The sequence below is a fragment of the Paralichthys olivaceus genome, chromosome 14, assembly GCF_024713975.1.
Source record: "Paralichthys olivaceus isolate ysfri-2021 chromosome 14, ASM2471397v2, whole genome shotgun sequence".
Classification (NCBI taxonomy): Eukaryota; Metazoa; Chordata; class Actinopteri; order Pleuronectiformes; family Paralichthyidae; genus Paralichthys; species Paralichthys olivaceus.
The window spans coordinates 14,931,580-14,957,804 of record NC_091106.1 but is presented as its reverse complement, the minus strand read 5'-3'; the positions used below and the strand labels follow the sequence as shown (position 1 = coordinate 14,957,804).

The 26,225-nt window shown below is 42.4% G+C and overlaps 1 protein-coding gene across 22 annotated transcripts in view; it reads right to left on the bottom strand.

The window, feature by feature from the left end:
* The window catches only part of kcnma1a (potassium large conductance calcium-activated channel, subfamily M, alpha member 1a), a 135,861-nt gene extending 110,005 nt beyond the window's left edge, over positions 1-25,856 (bottom strand). For 4 of the 22 annotated variants that reach the window (XM_069538031.1, XM_069538032.1, XM_069538033.1 and 1 more), the window contains exon 1: positions 24,604-25,853. In XM_069538031.1, the coding sequence (XP_069394132.1) occupies positions 24,604-24,897 (294 nt within the window). In that variant the 5' untranslated portion in view covers positions 24,898-25,853. Of the gene's footprint in view, positions 1-24,603 lie in introns of all 22 variants that reach the window. The other 18 variants (XM_069538034.1, XM_020094832.2, XM_069538038.1 and 15 more) reach the window with 9 other exon arrangements.
* Positions 25,857-26,225: the final 369 nt, after the last annotated feature.

Here is a 26,225-nt window from a genome sequence, read left to right as displayed (position 1 = left end):
TCTGAATACATATGTATGTATGCGCAAGTGCAATATCTCAATTTTTGATTTCAAAGAAATGTGTTTTCTCTTTGGGGCTGTGTGGTGGCAATGCTGCATCACAGCAAGAAGGTTCTTAGTTTGAATCCCGGAGTTTGCATATTCTCCCTGTATATTAGTGAGATTTCTCTGAGTATTGCAGCTTTGAAAAATTATGCAATAACCAATCCTGTCTTGTGGGTGGGGCTCAGTAGAAGGTGAGCTGTGGGGGAGGGGACACGCAACTAAGGGCAGGGTCATATTAGCATATTCGTAGATCTATGTCACAAAATGAGAAATGAAGGTGACGAGTTACATCTAGAGTTACATCATCAAGATATTTTAAGGACATTTTTTCATGACAAACCTTTGAAATATTTGACGCATGATAAAATGTGTAAAAAGTGATATTTATGTTTATACTGTTGATTTACGAAATAAAGTGTGAAGTATTATCTCACCGACATTTTTTCCTGTAAAAGTTCCTTCAGCACTGAATACTAGGAATGTGAGATGATAGCAGACTAATCTTAATAACATGGAACAACAGGCCTCTTTATTCTAACTGTTTTCATATGTAATATATTCCTACAGTCAAGAGCAATGAGCCTGTGTTCAGCAGCTACCTTCATGACCTCTTTTGATTGTTCCTCTCCTCACGATCATCATCCACATTCACAGTTGGCAGATCATCACCCCTGGGCTACAGTCTCAGGTAAACCACTATAACCACTATCTACCTTCCCACTCTGCTTTACCTCTCCTCTACTTCTATCATGATCTCTCTATCTTTATCCCACCTATTCACTTTCTCGTCAGTTCTCCCTTCAGCTTAATTTTTGCTCTCGCCTCTGTCTTTTCCACTCCACTCCACCGGCTTAACAGAAGCCAGAGGAGACCACTGAGATTAGGCTCTGCTCTTCACCTGACGCAAAAAATAGCAGACAAAGATTAATTTGAAAAATGAGGAGCGTTAAACAAAGCTGAAATTCTTTTAGTTTTTGAGACTGTGTCAATTGTGACACATTGACACACACAGGGGTCAACAATGTTATTTGTAAACCGTTCCAGTTAAAAGGCAATAGAAAAGGCAGCCGTCTGAGACTAATGATTCAGAGACTTGCCCTTGATTCGAGAACAGCTCAGAGGCTAACGAATGGAAGTGCGAATGATTTTCTAACTCTAGGCTCATTTAATAATTTTTAAATTTAGATCTCACGCCTCCCACTGGGGAAAATAAATCAGCTTCCTTCAAACAGAATTTGCATGCTTGAACCCTGGAGTTAGGAAAAGGAAACGGAGAGAGGACGAGACCGGATCACTGTTGCTGGCGTTCTGCTATCAGCTCACACCGAGCCCCCCACCCCCCGAGTGTGTTCCACAGGGAAGGTTGTGTTTCTTTAGCGTGACCCCAGACAGAGAGGACTTTGACCTCAGCTAACAAGATCCATTAAGAGGAACTGAAGTCTGGACGAAACATTGCAGCGAGTGTGTGTACACATTCTGGAGCCTACAGAGAATCAGTGTAATTAAGCAAGATGGCAGCGCAGCAAACTGATCTGTGTGTTTATAGGAAAGGTCATCGCCCTCGGAAGAACACTGGACCGTATTGCGCTGCATCAAGCCTCTGTGTGATGTCGAGTGTAAAGTGGGCTGCAGGGGAGGACTCGGGCAACATCTCTCTGTCCATCTCTGACTGTGTGTGGCTCAACTTTAACAAATCAAAGGGTTTTTTTATTGTAGAGTGAAACATCCAGAGACATGGCACACAGAGCTCAGAGGAAGCGCTCTGCATCCAAGTCGAACCATGTTTGTTTGTGTTCAGTGCACGATGCACTTCAGCCCTGTTTCCGCTGTGATCTGCCTGTTCCTGTTAGTGGCATTGTTATTGTGTTTGGAACAGGTCTGGGATTTGAGGGGCTGACAGAAAACATTGCAGGATTGCCTTTCGCCAGAGGTCGAGAGAGGCATTCCCTGTGATGATGGCGCTGCGATGTGGGGGTGGTTTGTGTGAGTAGGGGTGGAGAAAACCACCTCCCCAGAGTTAAGTCAGCAATTTGACCCTTGCAGGCTTAGCACAGGCTGCGCTGTCGAGCTCAAATAAACAACTCTGAAAATTCAGCACAAAAACAAAATAAAGTGTTGTCGGTGTGCGTTAGAGGGAGAGAGCTGGCAACAGCTTTCACATGGAATGATGTGAGGACTGAATCAGCTCTCCTCTACTGTCCACGCAGTGTGCACTTGATCACTGCAGCACTGTGGGAACCCAAGGACAAGTCACTTGGGGTGACACACGGAGTGAGTTATGGCTGCATTTGCATGAGAGGATTTACTTTGTGAAATTATACTGGAGCAACAATACTGGGCACAAGGGAGGAGTGTGTGTGTGTGTGTGTGTGTGTGTGTGTGTGTGTGTGTGTGTGTGTGTGTGTGTGTGTCTATGTGTGACTTAGTGATTCATCACGCGGCAGCTAGAACTCTTCAAAGCTCTTCACTTAAACATGATCTCTGCTGCCCTTGCAGATGACAACTACAATGATGTACTTCAAGGTTCTGTTGTGATGTGTGTGGACAAGGAAGGGTAGTCATGATGAGGCTTGACATCCATAAACAGAGTCAATGACGGATTATATAAAGTACATGCATATATATATAGCTCCTACGTATGTGTGTATAAGTGTGTTTACTTTTATGATAAATATGTGAAATACACATTTCACTTTTGTAAAAGTGAACATTCATTCAAAGGTTGAACGACACAACGTTACATCATAATGAAGACGATTTCAGCTTCATCTGGGTTCTGAGACGCTGCATGGCTAAGAGCTAGCCTCAGTAATCCACTCATCTAGATGCATTATGCCTGTTGCAGCTCACAAGCTCCACTGCAAATGCAGCTGTGAGGAAATCCACCTCACTAATCCCCGGCCTTAGTGCATTTATTTAACAGGCTCTGGACGGCCAGAGAAGGTTTTCTGTAAGAACATCTTCTTTCTCCTTCACTGGCTAATAGCCACTGTTAATCAATAGAGTTGTAAGTGCTTTTTAGTGCATGGCACCAGGCTCATTTGTCAAAATAAAAGCCGCAAGTGCTCAGGGGACTAATCAAAAGGGATGAAGCAACAGGGAAATTTGCAGCTTGGTAACATGAGAGGGAGACAGGGAGGGATGCAGCCATGGTGAAAGCATGTTCAGCGGCTGCTTCAGATTACAGCATATGTGAAAATGTTATTGAATTCATGTTATTAGAGTTTTGTTATTATGTTGTGTGATTAAATGTTTAAATTCCCAATAAATGCAGTAATATAACAAATTTGTGAAATATACTTTACAAAGAATAACAATGACTATAATAATAATAATAAGACATATTATTCCAGTGAGACAAAAATTATGCCATGCAAATTCAAATACATTTTGAAAACGAAAGTCATTTTATAAACGGGTTTAATAAAATGTAAGACTCTCTCTCTCCACAGAAATCTGCCACAACTCTATCAAAATAAACACAGTGTATGTGCAAATGGCACGGGCGAGGATAAGATCATGATGGACAAACGTCGCTCTCATAAGAGCAGTCCATCGCACACTGCTTGTCGCTTAGCAACAGAGACCTGGCGGGCAGACAGTAGGTGTGTGAGACAGAGTGTGTGGGAGGGGAGGATGGGAGGAGGAGGGGGGTAGAAAGAAAGAGAGAGAGAGAGAGAAGGACAGAACAGGGAGGAAAAAGAAACAGAGAGGGAAAGAGAGAAAAAGGCAGCGAGGAGATGAGATGAAAGATGCGCTGCGGGAGTGATGTGGCTTGCGTCTATAATAACTATGATAAGCAGAAAAGTGAATCTTCAACAATGAACAGGGGAAGATGTAAACAATGGGCACGTCTAAATTATGTCTCTTTCATGTCTCACTGTTCTCAGCTAGGTTTATACAAGTTGTTCAATAATCACTATCAGAAGAACGTGTGAATGTAAATTATATGAAAACTCTGTTTAGCTGCACAGCAGGGAATAAAGAAAATGAACAGACCACTTTATGAGACAAGTTCTGTTATTTCCCATGTTAGTTGTAACATGAAAGCTGTTGTGTTGCTGCCTTAAAATATAAATTGCTTTTTCCACCGTGGGTGTTTATAGATGTTCAGTTTACAATGTGACTTTTATAGTAGAGCTGAAATTGTATCTACTCCTAAACCAACTGATTGGTAGTGTGGAAAAATGTAATCTGCACATTATCATTACCTTTTGATGTTGCCTCTTAGTCGCCATGAATGTGAGATCAGCCAATGATAATTTTGATTTCTACCAACCAATCAAACGGTCGAACAGGAGATGACAGGCCATTTTTCTAGTGCGTACAGAGGATCAAAGCTCTGACAGAAATCAAAGCAGGATATAACACCAGAGTTGATCAGATTACGTTTGTTCCAATTTCAACTTTGAAATAATCTGGTTAAGGAGTACACATGACAGCTGCAATAGTCAAGAGAATAACTCAAATCTTGTTATAATCAAAACTGTCGTGTGCGTTTAAATGCACAGCATGTGTTGTTTGGTCAACCTGTCCAGAACGTTTCACCACCCCACGCCCAATAATCCAATCTTCGTCCTCACAACCCTGAGTTCTGAGGAATAAGCAAGTCTGGCAAAATGAATGAACACTTCAGCTGTGTAAAAGCCACTTGAGAATGTGAAATGGTGACATTTAAAAGACTTCCACCTCTGCATGAGCCCGTGCATAGCTGACACCTGATCCTCTCTGCTGCCGCTCTGACCCTCTGTATTAACTGTCAATTCTTCTACCGTTAAAAAATAAGGAGAAGTAGATATCTAAGATAACAGAGGTTAGACAGTGGGCTAGAATAATACTGTTGTCAGACATTGGGCTACTTAAGGCCATATTTAAAAGGTTTAAAGGAGACATGTTTTTTTGAGTTATGGGTTTTTGTTTGCAAAGATAAAAAGCCATGACAAGAGAATTTAAAGAGATAGAAGATAAAACCAAGTGTTTCAGACAGAGGCTATGAGCATAATGTGTCTCCTTTAAGCAATTTGTGTTCATTTGAAACATGAACCACAGCAGGTGTTTCTGAAATAAAAAACATATGGTATTGTAAGATGATAAACAACTGAAGATAAGTGTATTCATTCAAAAATTGAGCAGCAATGCAAAGCTTTACAGTGTTAGTTCAAGGACATAAGAAATTCCTTTGTTAGTCCCACAATGGGGAAATTGGCTTTGTTGCAGCAGCAAAGACGAAAGTCAAAAATTAGAAATAATGATGATAAGTAAACATACAATACTTATTAAATGTGGGCAATTAAAAAGATATAAAAACACAATCAGAATCAAGAAGTAAAACATCCAGTTGAAACAGAATATATACAGTTTGAAAAATATAGAGAGTAAAATGGATTGCCTATAAATCATTGAACTGCACAGACGGAATGAATATTGCACAGTTTGTGGAGGTGGACAAAAATTTTTACAGGAATGCAGAGAATACAAGTATATGTGGAAAAATAAACTAGGATTCCCCTTTTTCTATGATTGATAAATGACACAATTGTTATCTTTCATTTCCACATTAAAAGGTATAGTATACAAAAGAAGTATACAAAGTATACAAAGGAAGGGCGTTCTAATAATGCAGGTGGCAAAATACCAAAATACCATCACGTTATTTTTAGCTGGGTGCACGGGGGAAAAACAGTCCAAGTGCAACCTTGGTACACACTCAATCCTTGCAGCCTGGGCTTTACAAGACATATACTCTGCTGCATTGGTCTAATGTCAACCAACGGCAACAGCAGCCAAGTCTCAAGGAAATGTCAATGACAGAGATAGGGCTGTGCTATAGCTTTAGAATGCTACTATTCCTATTGAGCTTTAATGTGATCCGACTGGATGATTACCACTGACCAGTGTGTGCTATGAATCCTGAGCCAATGTAGAGCCATCACATGTTTCACCTGCTGCGTCATTCAAAACTCTGCTTTTTACATCGCATGACACGCTCGGTCACTCTGAATGTAGCACAACTTAATACTGTGAGAAAAATAAGAGTAAGAGGAGACACCCTCTTGACCGACTTGCTGATGGAAAATATCCAAGGGACCTCTATAATGGACCCAACTGACAGCAGTCTAATTCAATCACGTGTGTTGCACTCACAACTAAGCTGCCGCCAAATACCCTGCGTCTATTTAAAACCCTGTTCAACAATGACAGACCATGAAGACTCCAGTGTGCCTGAAAAAACATTACGCAAAAGGAAAGAAACCAAACACCAGAGCCTCTCTCTGTATAGTGTGTGTACATGTGTTTGAGGGGTGTGCATGTATGTGCAGGAATAATGGCTCTTCATATCTTCATGGTGCCACAGGGACACATTTATTGTGTTTGTCCTGTTACATACAGGTGAATACAACCGTCGATCTGTCATGATGCCTTTTATATCTTAGGTAAATTGCCTTGCTGTTGAAATGTGCTATATGAATTAACTTGCCTCGCTTATAAAAAGAGGGAACACCAGGATGTGATGCTACACAGAGATCAATCATAAAATATATTCATAGAATATTACCAGTAGACATGGTTCTTTTCCTCATGAGCATATATATATATACACACATACATATAAATACAGAATCTTTTTTTTTTATTTGTGCTTCTACACACACAATCACCCTGAGGACAGACTTATTCCACCATATTTTCTAATCTGTCCCCAAAAACAAACATGTAAAAAGAGAGATAGGAGAAGCAGGGGATGGTTTTCACATGTGGCAGGAAACAACACTGGAGTTGTCTGTTAATCGGAGCACACTCGTGCCCTACAGATGTTGTTTACTATTAGGATTAGGGCCAAGTTTTGCTGGGTAGTTTCAGGAGACAGCGCAGATCACACGGTTGTTCCCAGAATGCCTGGTTCTCGGAAACAATTTCCGACAGAGCACCAAGCTAGTGATGACACGGCCCTCTCACCCCCCAGCTCTCTAGCCACAGGACTAAAAAAGTACATGTACGGGTAAAAGCTATATAAAAGTCAAGGGATTTAACAATTTTTTCCCCATAACCCTTCGCCTATTTCCTCTGTTTTTAGTGATACATAAAAGATAAGGCTTAGAAACAACCAGAGTAAATATTGGAGGCCTTTGGATCAAGAGTAATGTAAATGTATAATACACATTTTCTATTGTGGAAAAACAGCTGGAGGTATTTTTTTAGTTATTGATTTATGAATATAATGGTAAAGAAAGCCACCTCCCAGCTAAGTCTCGCTCCATCAATAATGCAGCCACAGTGTCTGTGTCCACACAACAAATGAACAACACACTGGCTTCTCCATTATTCATGAGGGATTCCACCTGTAGCACCTCGGCTGTATTATATCTGTCCCATAGGAAGATTTACAGCAGTACTGTGCAAGCCATTAAATGCTCTATTGCTAGTTGTACCACAGTGATATGATGTTCTAGCTCTGGAGTCAATGCGCTTTACTGCTGTAGGAGAGATTTCCTCAATGGAACATCTTTGTGAACATTAAATCAAATCAATATTTAAAACACACACACACACAAGACCAAAAGGACATCAGTGATTTAAGTTCATCTAATACTAAAGGTGCAGGTAAAACATATAAATTGAATGAAAATGAATATGAAAAAAAAATAAAATGTGAAAGAATTGAAAAGAATACAGAGGACAAATTGTAAAATCAAGTAGGATTTTCAAATGTTCTATATTTTTTTGGGGGGGGGGGGTTTATGGTCTTTATTTGGCCAATGGGGACAGAGAGAGAACTGGGTTGACATACAGCAATGCAACACAATTCTCTGGTTTAACAATATCTGGTACAAACAAGAGCGGAGTCCCCTTTAAATCTAGAGGGAGCTCCCTGCTGCTGTTTGTTGTTTTGTTTTCTCAGAACAGAGACAGAGAGCATCTACACCCAGCAGTTACTGCAATGGGAAAACAAAGAAATGCAATTTGCGTGTGAACACTGTTGACACTGTGCACCAGACCCTTTGGTGGGAAAAACTGAAACGCCTTGTTTTTCCCGAATCCCGAATGGAAAGTTGCAGCTAACGGCTGGAGGTGAGCGAGAAGAAGTGGATGCACAACTATAGCTTGTAAGAACAGAGCTTGGAAGCATTTTAAATCTAATTGACTGTTTGACTGACAGATCACTGTTGTCATAACTCAAACCCTTTTACATGGCAGAGCTATTACTTTCCCCTGTGTCATAATAAATGAACTTTGCTCCTGTGTGAACCGGAAACCAGGAGGTCATGGCCCACCAGGAGGTAAAAGCTCGTTTAGGCTTTATGACAGAGAGAAGCCAGAGGAACCACACACTGACACTGGAGGGATTCGGTCTGAGGACCAGTCACCTCAAGTCTCCACTGCATCCACGGACGGACAATTTGTCATTTTTACACTTCGGCTTTTGGATTAAACTATTGAGATTTATGTTAATTGGCGTGGCTTGAGGTTTAGAGGCTGAGTTCCTTTGGACAGCCAGACAAGCTGATTCCCCTCTCCTTCTAATCGAACTCTTGGCAAGAAAGCCAATTCTCCCAAATGTCGTTCTGGAGCCGCAGTTTAGTGGTTTCCGGCGCCAGTACTTTTCAAACTGTCCTGATTTGCCTCCGTGTGTGAAGAGGTTGCACAGAAAAGTAAAGCACCACCTGTGTGGTATGCACAGCTTAAATGTCAGACTGCTAATGCTTGTACGTGTGGGATTGGGGTGCGTGTGTGTGTTATATTATTTGTAAATAGAAACACACTAAGGCTGGCCCTGAGACAGCACTAAATCACACTGCAATCTCTATATATCACAGCCACTGCCAGTCAGCCCACTGCTGTTCCAAGTCTCCTCTCTGTATTTCACAAAGAAAACTCAAGACATCACAGGATGAGGCTGATGAATTCATAATGTTTGGGATAATTAAATGCCTCTGTGTGCAAAACGTCTTTATCTACAGCAGCTGCAGTGGAACAAAGTCGCTCTCTTGCTTTGTGTCACTGGACCGGCTTGTGGAAATGGAAATAATGACTAGACTCTGCAAGGCTGAACAAGGCTAAGAAAGATCCTCTTTATCTATTTATAACGAGGAGATGTATTTCCTGACTCGTGTGTCTTTGTTCTTATCGCCCAGCATGCATTTTTAAATCACACAAACCCTGTATTTCTCACACCCACACGCACCCTTTGCCAAGAATGGGCCGCTTTGATCGACAGGGAGCACGGTGGTGATGGTCAGAGGCTGCGCGTCGGAGTAATTACAGAGCAGCCATCTTAGCGGGCCGGAGCTGGTCCAGCAGGAGGAGGAAACAGCATAGGTAGGGTTTCACCTCAACGGACACCCCGCGTCTGTTCTGTTCACTGGGCCTGTCATGTGAGAACACGTAGACGGCAAATTTCTCCTTTGACCCCTCATCAACTTTGACCCCAATGCCTTTTTTGAGACACGTGAAAGGCGCCTGCTCCAGTCACAGGAATAATCCATTTCTGATCCCCTGAGCAGGGGTCAACTCCCCGAAAGGGGACGGATAAATCAACATGAAATACAAAGAGAGCGAGGCGGGGGGGGCAATTAATGTTCTAATAAATTGGCAGAAACAGACAGCTGAGGATTTAATCTGTTCACTTCCTTCCTGCTGTTCATCTTCCTCCCTCAAATCCCTTTCTTGTCACACTCTCTAATTCTTTTCCACTGTTTTAACAATGCAGTGTTTCCACATGTCATGTGTGATATCACTTATGATCTGTGCTCCCATCTGTGTTTATATCCCCGAGGGCAGAGGTACAAATGAACAGCCAAAGCAGAGACCAGTCTTGCCTGGCTATAAAATTCACAGTTTCAGGCTCTGTTTGGGGAGGAGGGGAGGGAGGACAAGGGAGACCTGAAGGACAATGACAGATGATGATGCTTTGGGACAGGGTGAAAGGGAGAGATGAAGATGAGGTCAGTGATGCTGGCAATAAAAGAGGTAAAAGAGAAGAAGAGGACAGACAAAAAATACCGACATGTGGGAAAAAATGGTGCTTTCCCACCTAATTAGTTTGGTTCAGATGTTCAGACTTCTCAGTTTGGTCCAAACCAAACAGTAGTGAAAGGTGTATCCGACCATGGTCTGGATCAACACACAGAAATTTAGTTCAACCAAAAATTCTGGTCTTGGTCATAAGCGCTCCTTAAATTACAAGTTGAAATCAAAACTAACTGGATCAAATATTAATGATGAAACAAAGACATGAAACCTCCAGGTGTCAAAAGAGTTGAATACAGATGAAAAACAAGGGTTGTTAATTCAACAGGAGGGAACTTGAAGAGGGTAAACCGGTTGAGATAAAGGAGATTGAAGTCGAGGACTTTCTGAAAACTTTCCATCCAACTAATGTCGCTCATCTTCACCAGAGACAATGTTCACTAGAGCAGCTGCTGAGCTCAGCGGCCTCTTATCGCAGCTCTTTCAGGGATCAGACCACAGGGCAGCAAAACTATTCTGAACAAAAGCCAGACTCGGTTCTTCAGGACTGACCATCACCACCACTGTCATGGCAATATCTGTCAAATAAACAAAGTCCACTGTCTCTGTGTAAGTTTATTTGAGTTGAATAACAAAAACACAAGACAGATGAGCACAGGGAACAGGGAATATCAGTGTTTTATAGCTGCTGGCTGGGTATCATTATATATAATGCTGAGTTATAAGCTTTCTTCATATTGAGAAACTTCTTCCAGCTCTGTCCTTGGACACCGAGCGAGGCGATGGAGGGATTCTGCTGAATTACTATAATAAAACCTACCTTCACTTCTTAGCATGAGAGGTAAATTATGCAGAAATTTCCATCTGTCCATCCATCATCTATACAGCTTATCCTCACTTGTTGTGTGGCGACAGTACTAACATGCCACCATGCTGCCCAGCAGAAACACACTACATCACTCACTCTATCAGGGCATTAACTGTTAAAGCTTATCTCACTATCAGCCGTACTGTTTATTGTTCACTCACCTGCAGAGCTGTCATAAGATTCTGTTACTGCAGTTAAAACTGTCCAGGGAGGTTTTTAATGAGATTCAGTCACATGAAACTCAAAGTCACAGAGGAAAGGCCTGACAACAAAAGCTGCAACACATTCAATTTGGAAAAACTTGGCTGGACTGATGGAGAGCCAACATTTCACTTTCTATCTTTTTTTCCTAGAGATGGATTTATTCACATCTGACAAACATGCTTCACAGTCTGCTGTGTCTTAATGTCATCATCTTTAAGTCTCAATTAAAAAAGGGTCGTGTTGAAGTGCCCTTCCAATCCCACACACGCCCACTCCCTCAAGATTTCAGACCATTACTGCCTGTTCCCACAGATGTGTCAACCCACTCCTCTGTTGGCAAAACAAAATGTTTTTATTTAAAATCTCCCAGCCACGTCTCACAGGGAAAATAAAGCCAATTAGCCCATATGGAGTCATTTAATGCAGCATGTTTACAGTTACTCAAGACACCTTTAGAAGACATGCACTTAAAAAAGTCCTGCTGTCAGCCATTAGTAGTAACTGTGTGAGTTTAGTAGTAAAAACCATGAATATCTCCTGACTAACTCTATGTAGGGATTATGAGAAACAGGAACATGAGATGACCCAAACTCCTTGCATGACATGTACCAACTGCATCTATGTTGCCAAAAGAAAAACCCCTGGCGATTCCGAACACTCATGAGTTTCCTCCCGGTGGTACCACTCAGGCCACCGTGTCCACTTTGCGCATGATGTAATCTAATAAGCAAATTTCCATGAAATTTGCTGAGCCTGTGCTCCTCAGGGGATGAACCCATTCCTTCAGCTTCCTCATTCAAAAGACAACTTTAAATTTGTTGCCCCACAGTAAGTGGCGTGCAACACTTGTACTTGCCGGATTTTGGACTTTCTGTCTGTCACTATATGATCACTATATCATTTTTAATTCAGTATGATTCTTTTCTTCTGGCACACACTGCAGTTCAAGAGAAATACAAAAGAGAACACTGTTGTTGTGATGACACACCGAGTGAGAGACATAAATAAAGACCTCACTTTGATCTTCGACCTGTTTTCCACTCAACTCCGGCTCCTTGTTACAGTCTGTGCAACACACAGGGATGTTCAGAGAGTCATACCGTGCACCACTGCCGTGATATTAGCAACCTGTACACATCCCCGCTCAGTTTCAGTGCAACCAATTAAACCTGCTTTTGAGATGTGATGACTCCATCTCATAGTTCATTCCCTGAGCACTAGTTAAAGAGCTGGGAGCTGCACGAGGAAACTGGAGTCGTGTCTTGTCAAAAAAAGTCTGATGTTATGAAGGACTCGCTTCACAAAGAAAAATGGTGCATGCAAGTCAAATCTCACCCAGTGGAGTGCATACCTCCACCAAGGCCCAACATTCCTCTTACATTCAAACAGGCTGCACCAAATCAGCACATGCTCATAGAAATGACTTTCCTAAATGTGCCTGATTTATTTCATCAAGGACCATTACTTAGTTACGAGTTGTTTTTGGATAACAAAACAAATGGGTAAAACAAATGGACAGGGATGAAAACATTACTTCCTTAAATGAGGTAATACATTTTTTTCTTTCCAGTCAATCAATTTTCACAAGATAACGGAAAAAGAAAAAAAAATTAAAATACTACATATCCTAATTAAAAAAGCAATTCCAATCTTAAAACCTGATCTATTTAGAGATTGATAGCTTTATCACACACACACACGCAGACACGCACACGCGCACGCATACACGCACACACGCGCACACGCACACATGCACACACGCGAAACCTTTCTCAGGCCGCTTTGTCCTGAGCTCTCCATGGTGCTGAAAAGCTCCAGCAGAATAGCTGAGGCCGTGGTCGTCATGTTTAATACATCCTGCCAAAACACAGAGATGGAGCACAACTGCTGTGTGTCACCGTGACCAATGGATTCCACATCTCAGATGAGCGCTGTCGACGGCGTTACGTTGTCTGAATATTGGAGCCAATCCCTGCTGCACCCCCCGGTCAACATCATAATTGAAGTGCACATTTCAAAACAGACCACAAACTGTCCAGAGGCCCAGAGAGAGTGAATACTGATTGAGAAGAGTGAAGGAAACAATGCAGTGAGCTGCAATGAGCATGAGTTGCTGAATTAATACAACAAATTACTTTCTTATTATAAACATGTGTAATTCAGAATCAACACTGTTCTTACGTTTGACTGTCGACAAAGTTGCTGCAATCCTTTTCAGACTCGAATGTTTACAATAAGCAGACTGTCACATTTCTGTGGCCTGACCGCCACCAAATTTAAATTACCACATTCATTCTATTGTAATACTAAACACTGCGATTTCACTAATGAACAGAAACACATCTCCAGATCCACTTCTTTATTAACATACACAGTATTGTATGAAGCCATGAAAAGGAAAAGGAATTGAATTGATGATGAATTTTTTTCATCTTGTTTTTGCTACAAATAAATGTTTTATGGTCACGATTCATCTCGTAGGTGGTCGGCCTGGTTCCAGCTTTAGAACTCTTGAATGGGAAATTTACTTCTTAGAGCTGTTCTATAAGTGGGCGGTCACTGTAACACTCTGTATGCTTTACTTCTTATTTCTTTACTTACATACACAGTATTTAATGCAGCCATGAAAAGTCAACATGAAAAATATGATGCACCTCATCACATCTGACAGTGAAGCTATAACAAGCTAAATCTATAGATTTAGAATTAGTATTTTATTTATTTAAAAACGCCTGTGGCAGAAACATGATGTTTGATACCAATTTGTTCATACAAATAAAAACACATATCTCTGTGAGCCTCTGTTTATGGGCATGTGTGCAGCCAAGTGTCAGTGTGTAATTATACATGTATGTTACTAATGAGGCTCATAAACAGCAACATACATCTTTCTGTGGGTGGAGAAAGTCTGTTAAATCTACATCTGCGTTGTCCCTCATTACTAAAGAAATTCATGCACAATGTTAAAAATTCTGTTTATGCACTAATTGATATTTACAGATTTAATTAAAGTGCATACCATTTCCCTTTTATAACCACATTTAAATTAACAAGCATTTTTATTTCGATCTGCCCCAAACATGAGAAATCCAGGAAAATGTTGAAAACCACTCGAAATGTTCAATAAAATTTTAAAAAAACATCCTGGACACGCCCTCTTAACCTAATCTGACCAAAATTGAATTGATCTATTCCTGACCTTTACCTCAACCTCCCACCAATGGTTCATGAAAATTGGTCTACTGGTTTTGCATAATCTTGATTAAAAGACAAACACCAACCAACAAACAGATAGACAGGGTTACCTCCTTGGCAGAGGTAAATATCTATTGTCCAAATAGTCTCCAAGAGAGAGCAGCAACAGCTGACCAATTAAATGTTTCTTTACTAAGCGGCTGTCAAAGTGCAGCGCGGCACCTCAACATCATCATCCATCTTTAATGAGGCACCCATCCAGCAGTGAACCCATACACTCTTCTGTACATGATGTCTACACATGCTGTCATTATGGGCTCAACATTAGAGGCATCACTTTGCAAAGCTCATGTCACTCACTGAAAACTGTGCTGCCTCACTTGGTTCACGTCGAGATACATTTCACAGCCTTCAGAGCACTGCCGAGCAGCAGACGGAACCTGAGAGAGACAGGACCTTCTGGGATTTCACTTTTGCGAGCATCAAACAAGACCGTAATTGACAGCTGGGCTACTCATTCTGCCGCAGCCGCTCCGGAAAATGTCAGAAGAAGTCAAGAGGTAAGATCATTGTGCAGCAGGCCCGCTCACTTTGGATGAGCAGGGTTCAACTTGTCGGGTTGCCCTTCGCCATCAGTCCAACTTATGTTTCGCCCATGAAAAAAAAAAACAGCTCATTTTATCAGTGTCTGCTCTCACCTAACTAATACACCCCCACTGGGAGACTGCCAAATGTGGTGCAGCTTTAGCATTGCAGCGTGGTGGCTATGGAGGCAAATTGCTGGCACGCAGAGCGAAACCTCAGCCTGCTGTTAGCCTGCAAGGAGAATGACAATTAGCACATTAGCCCCCCCCCCCTCGGAGGTTAATTGAGGTTGCTATAAGGACGGCGGCTGTGGTAGAGGGACATGTAAACCCAACACTTTCCTTTGACGATGGAAGCTCAGCCTTCATGTTCCGCATGGTAGACCTCAGACACCCATGTACGTACGCCGCTGAGGGAGAAAACTGATCTCTAAACAGAAGGCAATAAAAAATGCAGCGTGCTGATATATTTGAAGGTCACTGCAGTGTCCTCCACCCATCAGCCCCTCCTCTGCCTCCATCTTTCTCTCACAGCTCACAGCACCAATTATTACGTTAACTGCATTTTGATGTCCGCATGTAGATGCTCCACAGGCTGATTTCTGAGGGTGGGTGGTTGTTGCTCAGAGGAACGGAGCGAATGTGAGGGGGAAGAGTAGGAAGTGCCTGGCTCTGCCTGATAAAGGGATGTGCACGTGTCGGCCCATTATTCCATGGTTTCTAGTATTTTAACACTTTTACTTGCCAAACCCTGAAATACAAATCTGACCGAGTTTAATGTCTGAAAATGATCACAGACAAACAAGCAGCATATGCACGTCGACTCAAAGCAATAGTAAAAATCCCATTCATTTTCTGAGTAGAGATTTTCATTATCAGACATAGTATTGTAACCATCCTAGTGTAGACTCACCAGAAGCTACAGGATTGTTAAACGATGTATTTGCTCCTGTAGAAGCAATTTCAGGGAGAAGACCTACACTACCCACAATCCTCAGGTGTAATTGCAACGTCTCTGATTGGTGGAGCTTGCTCGTTATTGTGGAAATGGATACCATTCAAATGTTTTATGGTGGCAACTCAACTCGTAGCCTGGTTCCAAACTTTAAATAATTTTTATAAAGATTTTCTGAAACGGCAACGAGACAATGAATGGGAAATTAACTACAGGAACCAGAGCCGATCTCAGAGTGCAGTCAACGGCCGCATATATTACAGAGCCGTGTCGGTACTTAAGGGAAATACACGTGGCTGCACTTAATAAACTACAGTTTTAATGCCATAGAAAACCAAGACATATCCATGTATGTGTTTACCAACAACATTTCAAAATAACATCAGCTTAACCTGTCTAGAAGGTGAAATCGCTGCAGTGTTTCCTGTTGATGAATTTGATTTCTATGACCTGGCTGTAAGGAGCGCGCGCACACACACACACACACACACACACACACACACACACAGACACAGACGTTCACGTACACACACACCCTTCCCCTGGTGTTAAGCTGTTTAAGGACAACAACAGCTGAAGAAGAAAGCTGGTAGACTGGAGACCGTAAGCCATGATCTCTGCTGGCTAGTCAGCCACTAGCTAGCTATCTCCCTTCTGCAGGCCTCCCGTGCCAGCTTAGCCCAGCTGGTCTGAACCAGCGGGTTCTATGCAAATGTTTTTTTCACTTTGACTAGGCAAGGATCAGGTGGCTTAGATCCTATCACACATTTCCAATGATGGGAATGCCAGTCCAGCACTCTTCCCCCTTGTGGAGCCAGGTACACCCTTCCCCTCCGACCTCTGACCCCTGAATACTTCCTGGGGCACGGACGTCCTTTTAATAGGCCAGTGACTGGCCAAACAAGACATAACAGCTTGACAGCAGGAGAGCGTGGTTTGGGTACGAGGGGGTGGACCTCTGTGTGTCTGCCTCATGATATACATAGTCTGGCTTGATATATGGCCTCTCCTTGTCTGTGGATTAACATACATCAGCAAGGCACATGAGGGTTGTCCCTAGATGGCCATCAAATCAGGCCCAGAGAATTAGGGATTAGGGCCCAGAAAAGAGAGGATCTCCATGAAGAATAACTCATGAGTCACACTTTCCACATGAGGAGCACGAGAAAAGAACGTTTCTCAAAGCTCACCTTATCTCCTGTGTGTTATGTTGCTGCGGTATCACAATATCTGTTTTTTACATCGGTTTAGAATTTAAACACAGGTCGAGATATTGAGATCTAAAAGAAAACACACAGGTAGTTTTTATGTATAAAGCACCTTCATACACAGACAGTCAAGGTGCTGTTGAACAAGAAAACACAAAATGATAATCATCTCAACAATACATTTTTAAGGGCTGACGTTATACAGACTTAATAACTAATCGTTTGCTAACTGGACTAATGATGAATTAAATTATAGCTGAGTAGAGTGCATACGTCCGCCATGAAGCAACAGTCCTCTTGTGAAACCACATTTGAATTCCCTAGATCTGCTTTTTTTTTTGTTGTATCTGCAGACACTCAAAGATATCAGTTCCGTAAACATCAAAATTAATCTAAATAAAGACTTAAGTGCAAAACAAGTCCTATTTTAGAATATCTTATTACTTTTCTCATCTTTAACATTTTGTATATTTCTGTATCTGCGCTCTGTTGCTGTAGGATCATCAAATTGCTTTTAAATTGTTACTTATTCTTTGCTTTTTAAATGTTATCCATTTTTTGCCCTCGATTTTTCATTTTGAACTTGTAACTGTGTTTTGAACGGTGCTGTAAAAATGTACTCAGTATAAGTATTGTGGAGTGGATCAAATTTAACACACTCAAGTCTTTGTTTGGCACAATTTGGTTCCGATGATCTCTGGCAATCACTAAGCTGGAATAGGGATGGAGCGGGTATAGAGCAGGCCGAGCTGCGCCGCGTTAGGCCGAGGTCAGTGAAAGCCACAGCTGATGGTGGGTCGTGTGCTCTATGCTGCTCTGGTGAACCACAGCTGGTCCGTTGCCAAGCAGAGGGGAGTACACAGGCTCACAACAGTTCCTCTCTGGAGGCACCTCCACAATCCATCCCACTAAAATCGAAAAGCGCCCCCAGCAAACCTCAGTCACTCTCCCATAGATTTGTTTTTTCTCACAAATGTAAACGCAGATACGGACGCATGCAAACACTGAGGTAGGTTTCACACTAAGAGATAAAATCAATTCATCTGAAGTGAAAGTCTTAAAGCCTTAGAGGAGAAAAATCAATGGGAATCTTAAATCACAGAAATGTTTCTGCCGATCATTAGATGAATTTCTCTTTGACGGTTGAAAAGAACACAGTTAAAGACAAGTGATTTATCTTTTTACCTTTTCATGCAAAGCTAGTAAATGCTAAGTGGTGATACGTTTGCTCTGTCATGAACCCTCTAATGACAGACTGACAAGAGAGAGCGAGAAAAGACCAGATCTGTCCTCGCCCCACCTCATTATGAGTCACATCACAGGAGCAGAGTCTGGCTTTCAGCAAGAAGAACCAAAAACACAACAAATCAAACTCAAATTAGATGAGCTGAAACTTTAATGATTCTGTCATTGCCATAGGGACACGGGGATGGAAGAGCAGCAGACTAACGGGAGAAACCACATCAGCTAAATACAAATGATGGAGGATAAAGGGGAAAATAGCATCACAAGTGGTTTGAGAGTGTGCTTGCAGAAGATAAAGCATCAGATTACAAATACATGAGAATAAATTGTATAGCATTTTCTTAAAGTAAGTAATATATCGGTAATTTGACTGTGTAATTGACTGCCACAATGCAGTGTGTGTGTGTGTGTGTGTGTGTGTCATCATTCACATTCACTGTTTCAAGACAGTAACTCCAACAATTGCCAGGTAAACTTTTTGTATAAAGCTCACAAATCTCTTCATCTTTCCAAGTTGGTGTCCTCTACGTGTATGTCGCCTCTTTTTTATACTAATATATTAGTGATCTTATTGTTTTTCATTTTTGCATCAAGACATTTTCCTGCTGTATTCTCACATTCTCGCAAATTTCAGGAAAATTACCGGAGTTCAGTGCATGTCTGAAAGCTGCCCTAAAGTCAGGATAATACAACCAAATGGCATCTAGATTAAACTGGGGCTAAACGTCAGGAGTAGGTTGTCCGAGTGGAGCAGGTACTCTGCTCCATCACTCCTGTGGTTGAGCTGTTTGGACAGAAACATTTGTACAGCGCTGACGGCTGTTGGCTCCAAAGTGCACATAAAACACTCCATGTTGCACCTCAGGGGGATGAGGGGGAGGCTGAAGGTTCTCGCTACAGTAGCTGCATCAGCTGTTGTACTGAGCTTAGGTGGGAGGTGTATTTTTTTAGTCATCATTTTGTATATATCTCAACAAAACACACAGATATACTGAAGTGTGTAGTTTGGTGCTTGGTGTGAAATGACAGAACAGTCTGACTTGTACGGTTCCTCTGAATTCAGACTCGCTGCTGATTTGTAAAAGCAAATCCTCACAATTAAGAAGTTTTTAGTTTGAGAAGTGGCTTAAATAACTTATTATAGAAATACTTGAATAAGTTTCTGTGGATAAAATCAACTTATTGATCAACAATTAGTTTCAGCTCCAGCTCACACATTCATATCCAAGACAGAATGCTGCAGAACTGAACTGGACAAATATTCAACCTATATCCCCATATTTGAGAATCAGGCTTGTGTATATTTTAAATTTTCTACTTTTACTGTATATAATATTTCTATTTTGTTCTATTTATTCTCAATATATTTTCCCCTTACACTGCAACTTCCTTGTGCTGCTTGTGAATTTCATCTGCGGATGATCAATAAAGTTTCCTCTTACCTTATCGTTTCTTAAATAGAACGGTTTCTTGTCTTTTTCTTTGTCACAAATACCTCGAACTCCACACGTCACATTTGTACTTTTATCTTCAAAACACGACAACAACAAACTTTTGGTTAGATTTCATTGGTTGTTGCTATAAACATATTGAATGAGAAAAAAACCATTGGAGTGTTTTTCATATCAGATATTTTAGATATTAGATTTATGTCAGAACACTTGGTTTAAGCTCCCCAGACCAACAAAAGGCTGTGTCATGTTTTTCTCTCCTTTTTTCCTTTGACCTCATATTATGCTCTTCTCCAGCATAATGCTTTGATTCTCAGTATCTCTGCATGATTCACAGATAAAAAAAAAGCTCTTATTTGTCTCAAACTGACGTAGCCCCTCCGTTGAGCCTCTGACTGAAACAGACATCATCAGCTCAGGCCTCCTTAAAAGCCCACTTTCCTCCGACTGGCTGAACATAAGGAAACATGCCAGGGGGAGACACTCAGAGCAGGTGCGCACCACCTCGTCCTCTTACCGGTGTGGAGCTTCTGGCAGCAAATCAAGTAACAATTAAAACTATAATATAAGTTCTTCTCAATCCCTAATAACAAAGACATGAGGCCTGATATTTCTACAGTTTAACATAAATAACTAAAAGAAAAGAAAACACAAGTATAACTAAATATATTGAACTGAATAATATACGTTTTTATATCGATCCTGAACACCAACACTGATTTAAACAGCCAACCGATACATATGTCGAGCTCATACATTGAAGAACATTATTTGATTTCAGTCAAACTCTGTGTAACTCATAGACAAAATACGTTCACGAAAAATTGATGACTGAAAATGGCAACTTTTTGTTTTAACCGTATAAGTTTGAGCTTGAATCTGATCTAGAATGCGAGCAACCAACAAAGATTACAGCAGAACGTCTCTGGTGGACAAATATTACAACCATTGTCTCCTCATTGTTTGTGGCATAACAGCAGATTTGTCAATAATAATCCATCGACACGGTATTTTAATGAAAGAAGTAGAAAACATTGGCTATCAGGAAAAACAAAAGCTAACATTGCTGGTAAAATGGTATTCTGCTGTCACCAAACGACTGTTTATTAAAGCGGCTGGTTATTTGTATGAATGGAGAATATTAATTGCCAATAATTCAACCTAAATCAACTGTCTTGGGAGAATGAATGAAGACGTATTTGTCAGCATTCAGAGGTGTCACTTTAACATATACTTTATACATTTAATATGGACAGCTGACACTTTAACATCACATGTTTAATGTAAAAGCCACCTTATCACAGAATCAGTTTCTCCAGAGGAGGACGGTGCCATTCACGTCTGAAAAAGAGACACAAACACATCTATCGTCTATCCTCCTCCTCCCCGAGCATCTCAGATAACATGGAGGCCCTGCAAGAACTCCTGGAGGTGGCATGACGCAGAGTAGATAACTAGACCATTAGATAACCACACAGCGGTTGAGGCAACACCGTGCAAAAAACAGGACAAAGAAAAAAATCGGCAAGAACACAAGACCACAGGGAGGAGGAGGAAAAGCAGAGCAGGCTTAAATGTTAACGAGCCTTGCAGCGCGGCAGCGGCTTCCCTCCGTTTCAGTATCGCTGTGCGGCTGTGCTTACATTTCTGTCACTCACGTCTCGAGTGAGTGAGTCTTTGCCTCAGTGAGAAACCCCTTATTTAGAATGTGTGAGGTCTGGGACTGCAGCATAAGAAGACGATGGAATAATGGAGCTCAGAGGTGTTTGCAGGATGATTTACAAATGTGGTTGATATGCAGCTTAAACAAAAAGGAAACACCCGGCAGATAAATGATGCTATAAATCTCACCATTACAAGCGCAGCGTTAAAAAAATCAATATGGGTTTTTGTGTTTTGCTTTTTTGGTTCGCACATTGTTTCGCCATCCACAATACAACTGTCTTGTCTTGTTTTAGACAGTTAGATGTTGGAGGAATGTCTCTGGTTCTCAGGACTCTTGCCTGCACTTCTTGTCTGTGCAGTAAAAATAGTGTTATAGTTTTAAGCCTGGAACCAGGACGATCAGCTACAAGATGAATCGTGACCGTAAAAGATTTGAGTCGGAACCAAACAAAATATTGGAAAACAGACAATGGGCAAGGGTACAAGACTGTGTGCATAATTATTTTACGAGTGAAGGAACTACACATCCCATAAACCACTGAGAACGATCCCTTTCCAACAACTTCAGATGCACTGTTTCTGTTGCAATATAATGTAGTTTGGGTCTTGTATGTATGTATATAGCATTTCATACAGTGTAGTTTTTTTCTTAAAACACTATTGATATAATACAAACTTGTGGCTTCTACAGGAGAATCTAAAGTTGTTTCACAATCTTGTCGCTTGTGGTAAGTCTACCTCGCATGGTTAAAATATGGTGGCTGATAATCAAAATCTCCATTTGAACACAGCAGACTCCACAGGTTCAGAAACATGCACTGCACATTTTTCTTTTTTGTGGCATCCCCTTATCTCTCTTTCCTCCAATGGAGCTCCGTGACCCTCAACCCTCTCCCCTTATAATCCTGAAAGAGAAGAGGGCCATTAAAAAAGAATTAGGACACAGCTGTGTGTCAATGGCAGAGGCACAGGAGGATACGATGCAATGCAAACCCCCCCCCCCCACCCCACCCCGCCCTCTCGAACCCTTCGTCACCTTCACACCTTCCTTGTTTCCACTTCCTCCTGTGTCTCTCTCAGAGTTTTCACCTCTATTTCCTCGCTCGTGACTGCAACTTTCCCAGTACGGACAGAGGAGGCCCAACACCTCCACCACCAGCTACGAGTCCTGTTTCTAACACATGCCGACCAAGCCAGCCGCACCAGTCAGCTGAACGAGGATCCGGTTTCCCCTCCTTAATACTCCTAACAAGCCTCTTCCTTCTGCAGCCAAGTGTCAAGCCCACCAAAGTCACCTAACGGGACGGCTCTACCTGCCACAGCCCAACAACAACACAAAGACACACAGAGAGGAGATGTGTTTTCATTTTCACCGTTTCTCCTCTTTTAGCAGAGATGAGATGCAACCAGATACCCACCAGCAGTCACAAGATGGATGCCTCATTATATTTGCATGGTTTATTTTCATCACTTGCCGAGCAGAGACAGTGTAAACATATGAAGGATGTCATAAGGTTTGCTGTTGTTTTTTATATTGGGGATCCATTAGCAATACAAAATGACAAGGAGGCTCGTACTTGAATATAATCTAAATTCCAGGATCCCTTATGTATAATATATGTCTGGTTTTTAGTTTTTTAGCACAACAAATAGCTAAGGGTTAAATAAAAATGAAAACATTAACTGGATTTGATCTGTCGTTCAGTGATGACCAATTCAAAATCTAGATCTTACACAGCTTTATATGTTCTTATCTGATATGAGTACCTCTAACACGGCCCAAGAGTCCCCTCATGAAACCACATTAAAAATCACTAGATCCACATTTTTATTTGGATCTGCTCCAAATTACACGCACTTGTATATTTCTGGAAGATCCATGAATTGAATGGGTTCTTTCTTGGGTCATGCCCCAAGTAGTTTTTACATTATCCTGCAAAGAAAATAATAAACAAATTGACGGAGGCAGCAACCAACAAGAGAAAAGAAGATGAAGATGAACTCAAGACAAAACTAAGTAACTGCATCTGATGTTGTTCGGAGCAATGAAGTGTTTTTGTTATCAGCTAAAGACGATCTCTATGCCCTGTCTCCCACCTGTCACGATACCAAAACACAGACATTGACAGAAGAAAGGACTGAGGCCACCAAGAGAACTACAGAGCAGCAGGGGGAACACGGCTCATCCTAACAAACTGACACAACCCAAATATATCAAAGAACGAGGAACCTCACACAGTCTTTCTCTTCTTCTCATCACTATCACAACATCCTCTTAAGACAAAATGGCACCATCAAAAACTTGACATGTATTTTTTATATCGAATACCTAAAAATGTTGTCTCGTTCCAAGCAAACATTATGGAATAAAACCTGACAGGCCGTGGCTCCACTCTGAGCGACATTACCTCTCAGCCGACCCTCTGCTCAGCCAGGGGACCACTTGCACTACAAACCAGCATGAGTCACGTATGTAGCGGCCTTTAACACACGTGTGAATCATCCTTAACGCAGGCCACCCCGAGCACAGTGATCGGCAGTTGCCCTTTTTACCCTGTTTCTACATAGGTGCTGCAGAGAGGTGACATCCATCCCCACATAAAGACACTGGAATGTGCTGCATCTCCACATGTCACTCACCACTGAATATTTAACATCAGAACAGCACATGCAGGGGGTGACGTCCCCACAGCCTTTTACATTGCAGAGCTGTTGCACAGTGTGTACAGAGACAGCCTTCCTGTCAGTGGGAGCCGCATGAGAAGTCCCAGTGGGTTGTCATTAGGTTTCACTGGTGGAATGTGCAGGATCATGTGTTTGGTCACACGAAACTGGTGCAAGGCCTGAAATGTTTACTTTCACCCTAGAAGATAGGAGATGGTGTGGCATGAGGATATTCATGAGCAGAAGAAAATGAAGGAGCTGCCTCTGCTCTCATCCCACCCATATCTGTCATGCAACACCCTCCATTCAAGAGTGGGAGCTGGTAAACACAGCAGCCTGTGGATAATAACAATCATCTGCAAGGGATTCATTCAATCTGAAGGCAACGGGTGCTTCATCTGCTCTGTGGGTGCAGATGTGAGGAAACCACTTGCACGTTGAAGGCCATGACAGGACAAGTCAGACCATGAGTGACAGGGACATCTCTATTGTGCATGAGGCCATTTTATTTGTACCTAAAGGGTGATTGTGCAAAGTGAAGCAGCCATACCTTGTGTTTGATGTTGCAGTGGCAGCAAACAGTCCACATGTACTTGAGGGTCCTCCACAGCAGGATGATGAAGAGCCCCCCGAAGAACGTCACCATGGAGGAGGCGAGGAATGCCCACCACATGCGCTGGCCATTATTGTCGCAGGGCACCTCGGACGAGAACGGGATGACAACGTCTACCATCTTGGAGATGAGGATCGAGGAGTCCGGGTTCAGAATATTACTATTGATATTGCTTGTCCTCATAGAGCTGTCGCTTCCATGGGGGACGGTGCCATCTGCCTCAGCTAGCATTTAGGAGCCTTGGAGAGCCTGTGCCAGCGTCCCCAGCCCCACTCACCAGCCATATTGCTTGGGGGGAAAAAAAGCCCCACTCTCCCTCTCTTCGCTGTAGATTGTGTTCACCCACCCGATGGAGTCTGTGTGTGTCTCAGCAGCCGGTGAATTGTTTATTATTAGTAGTATTATTATTATTAATAGGAGGCAGCGCGCACGCGTACCGGAGCAGAACAACAAGTCCCACGGTTGGAGGCATTTAAATCCGCAATAACACGAGTCTTGTTGCGCGTCTCATTCTGAGGAGGTTTCTGGCTCTTTCATGCCAACAGCCATGGCACAGACGGTGTCGTCTGCGGCCGTCGACGCTGCCACAGATTTTTTTTTTGTTGTTTTTTTAGGCGACGACAAAAACGCACAAGGACACTGGAGGAAAAGAGAAGAAAGGGAGAAAATGTCACAGCCTGTTCCTCGGCGTGGCGACCCCTCTAGCCGTCTTCCATTCAGGGATCCTGTCGATCCTGTCGGTGGAGGGGAATCGATTTCACTTTCTCCACGCGTCAATCGACCGTGAAGGTTTTTTTGGGGGGGAACAACACGAGAAAGGTGAAGTTGAAGCTCCACCAATAAAATACAAAAAAAAAAGAAGAATCGCTGTGTCTGTGTCACCGCGCGGCCGAACACTACATGTTCTTGCGGGCGTGCGTCGCCGGCAGCTCTGCGAAAGGAAGAGGCAGTGGCTGGGCTCGGGTGGTTGTCTCCATTCGGTCCCCTGCAGCAGCAGCGGTGGCACGGGGCGGCCAGCGGAGAGCGCGCCTGTCAGATCCGCTCCAGAGAGAGAGAGGGAGAGAGAGGGAGGGTGGGTGGAGATTACAGGTAGGAGGGCGGAGCCAAGTGCTAATAATAAAGATGGACAGAGGGACTGTGACCACCGTCACCACGTCTGTCTGCCCCTGAGTGCTGACCACCGGACTGCTGCTGCTGCTGCTGCTGGGAGCGGCAACAAATGCGTATTTGGCCTCTTTAATGCGCGCCAATGACGCACGGCGCCAAAAGAACCCACAAAGAGGTCCCCACAACATTAGTTATAGACCTTAGGACTTTGCATTGACTTCCGTTCATTGTGCAAAGCCGAACCAAAACCTTAACCACGACCATTTCATGACTAACCCTAACCTCAACCTAACCAAAACTCACATCATACCACAAACCTGAACCAGGACTTTAGAAATGACAGTCTACCTAATAGTAGGAAATAATTTTGATCCCCATGAGGTCAGTGTTTATGCTGGAAAAGGTCCTAAAGAGGTGAAATGAGTACACACACACACACACACACACACACA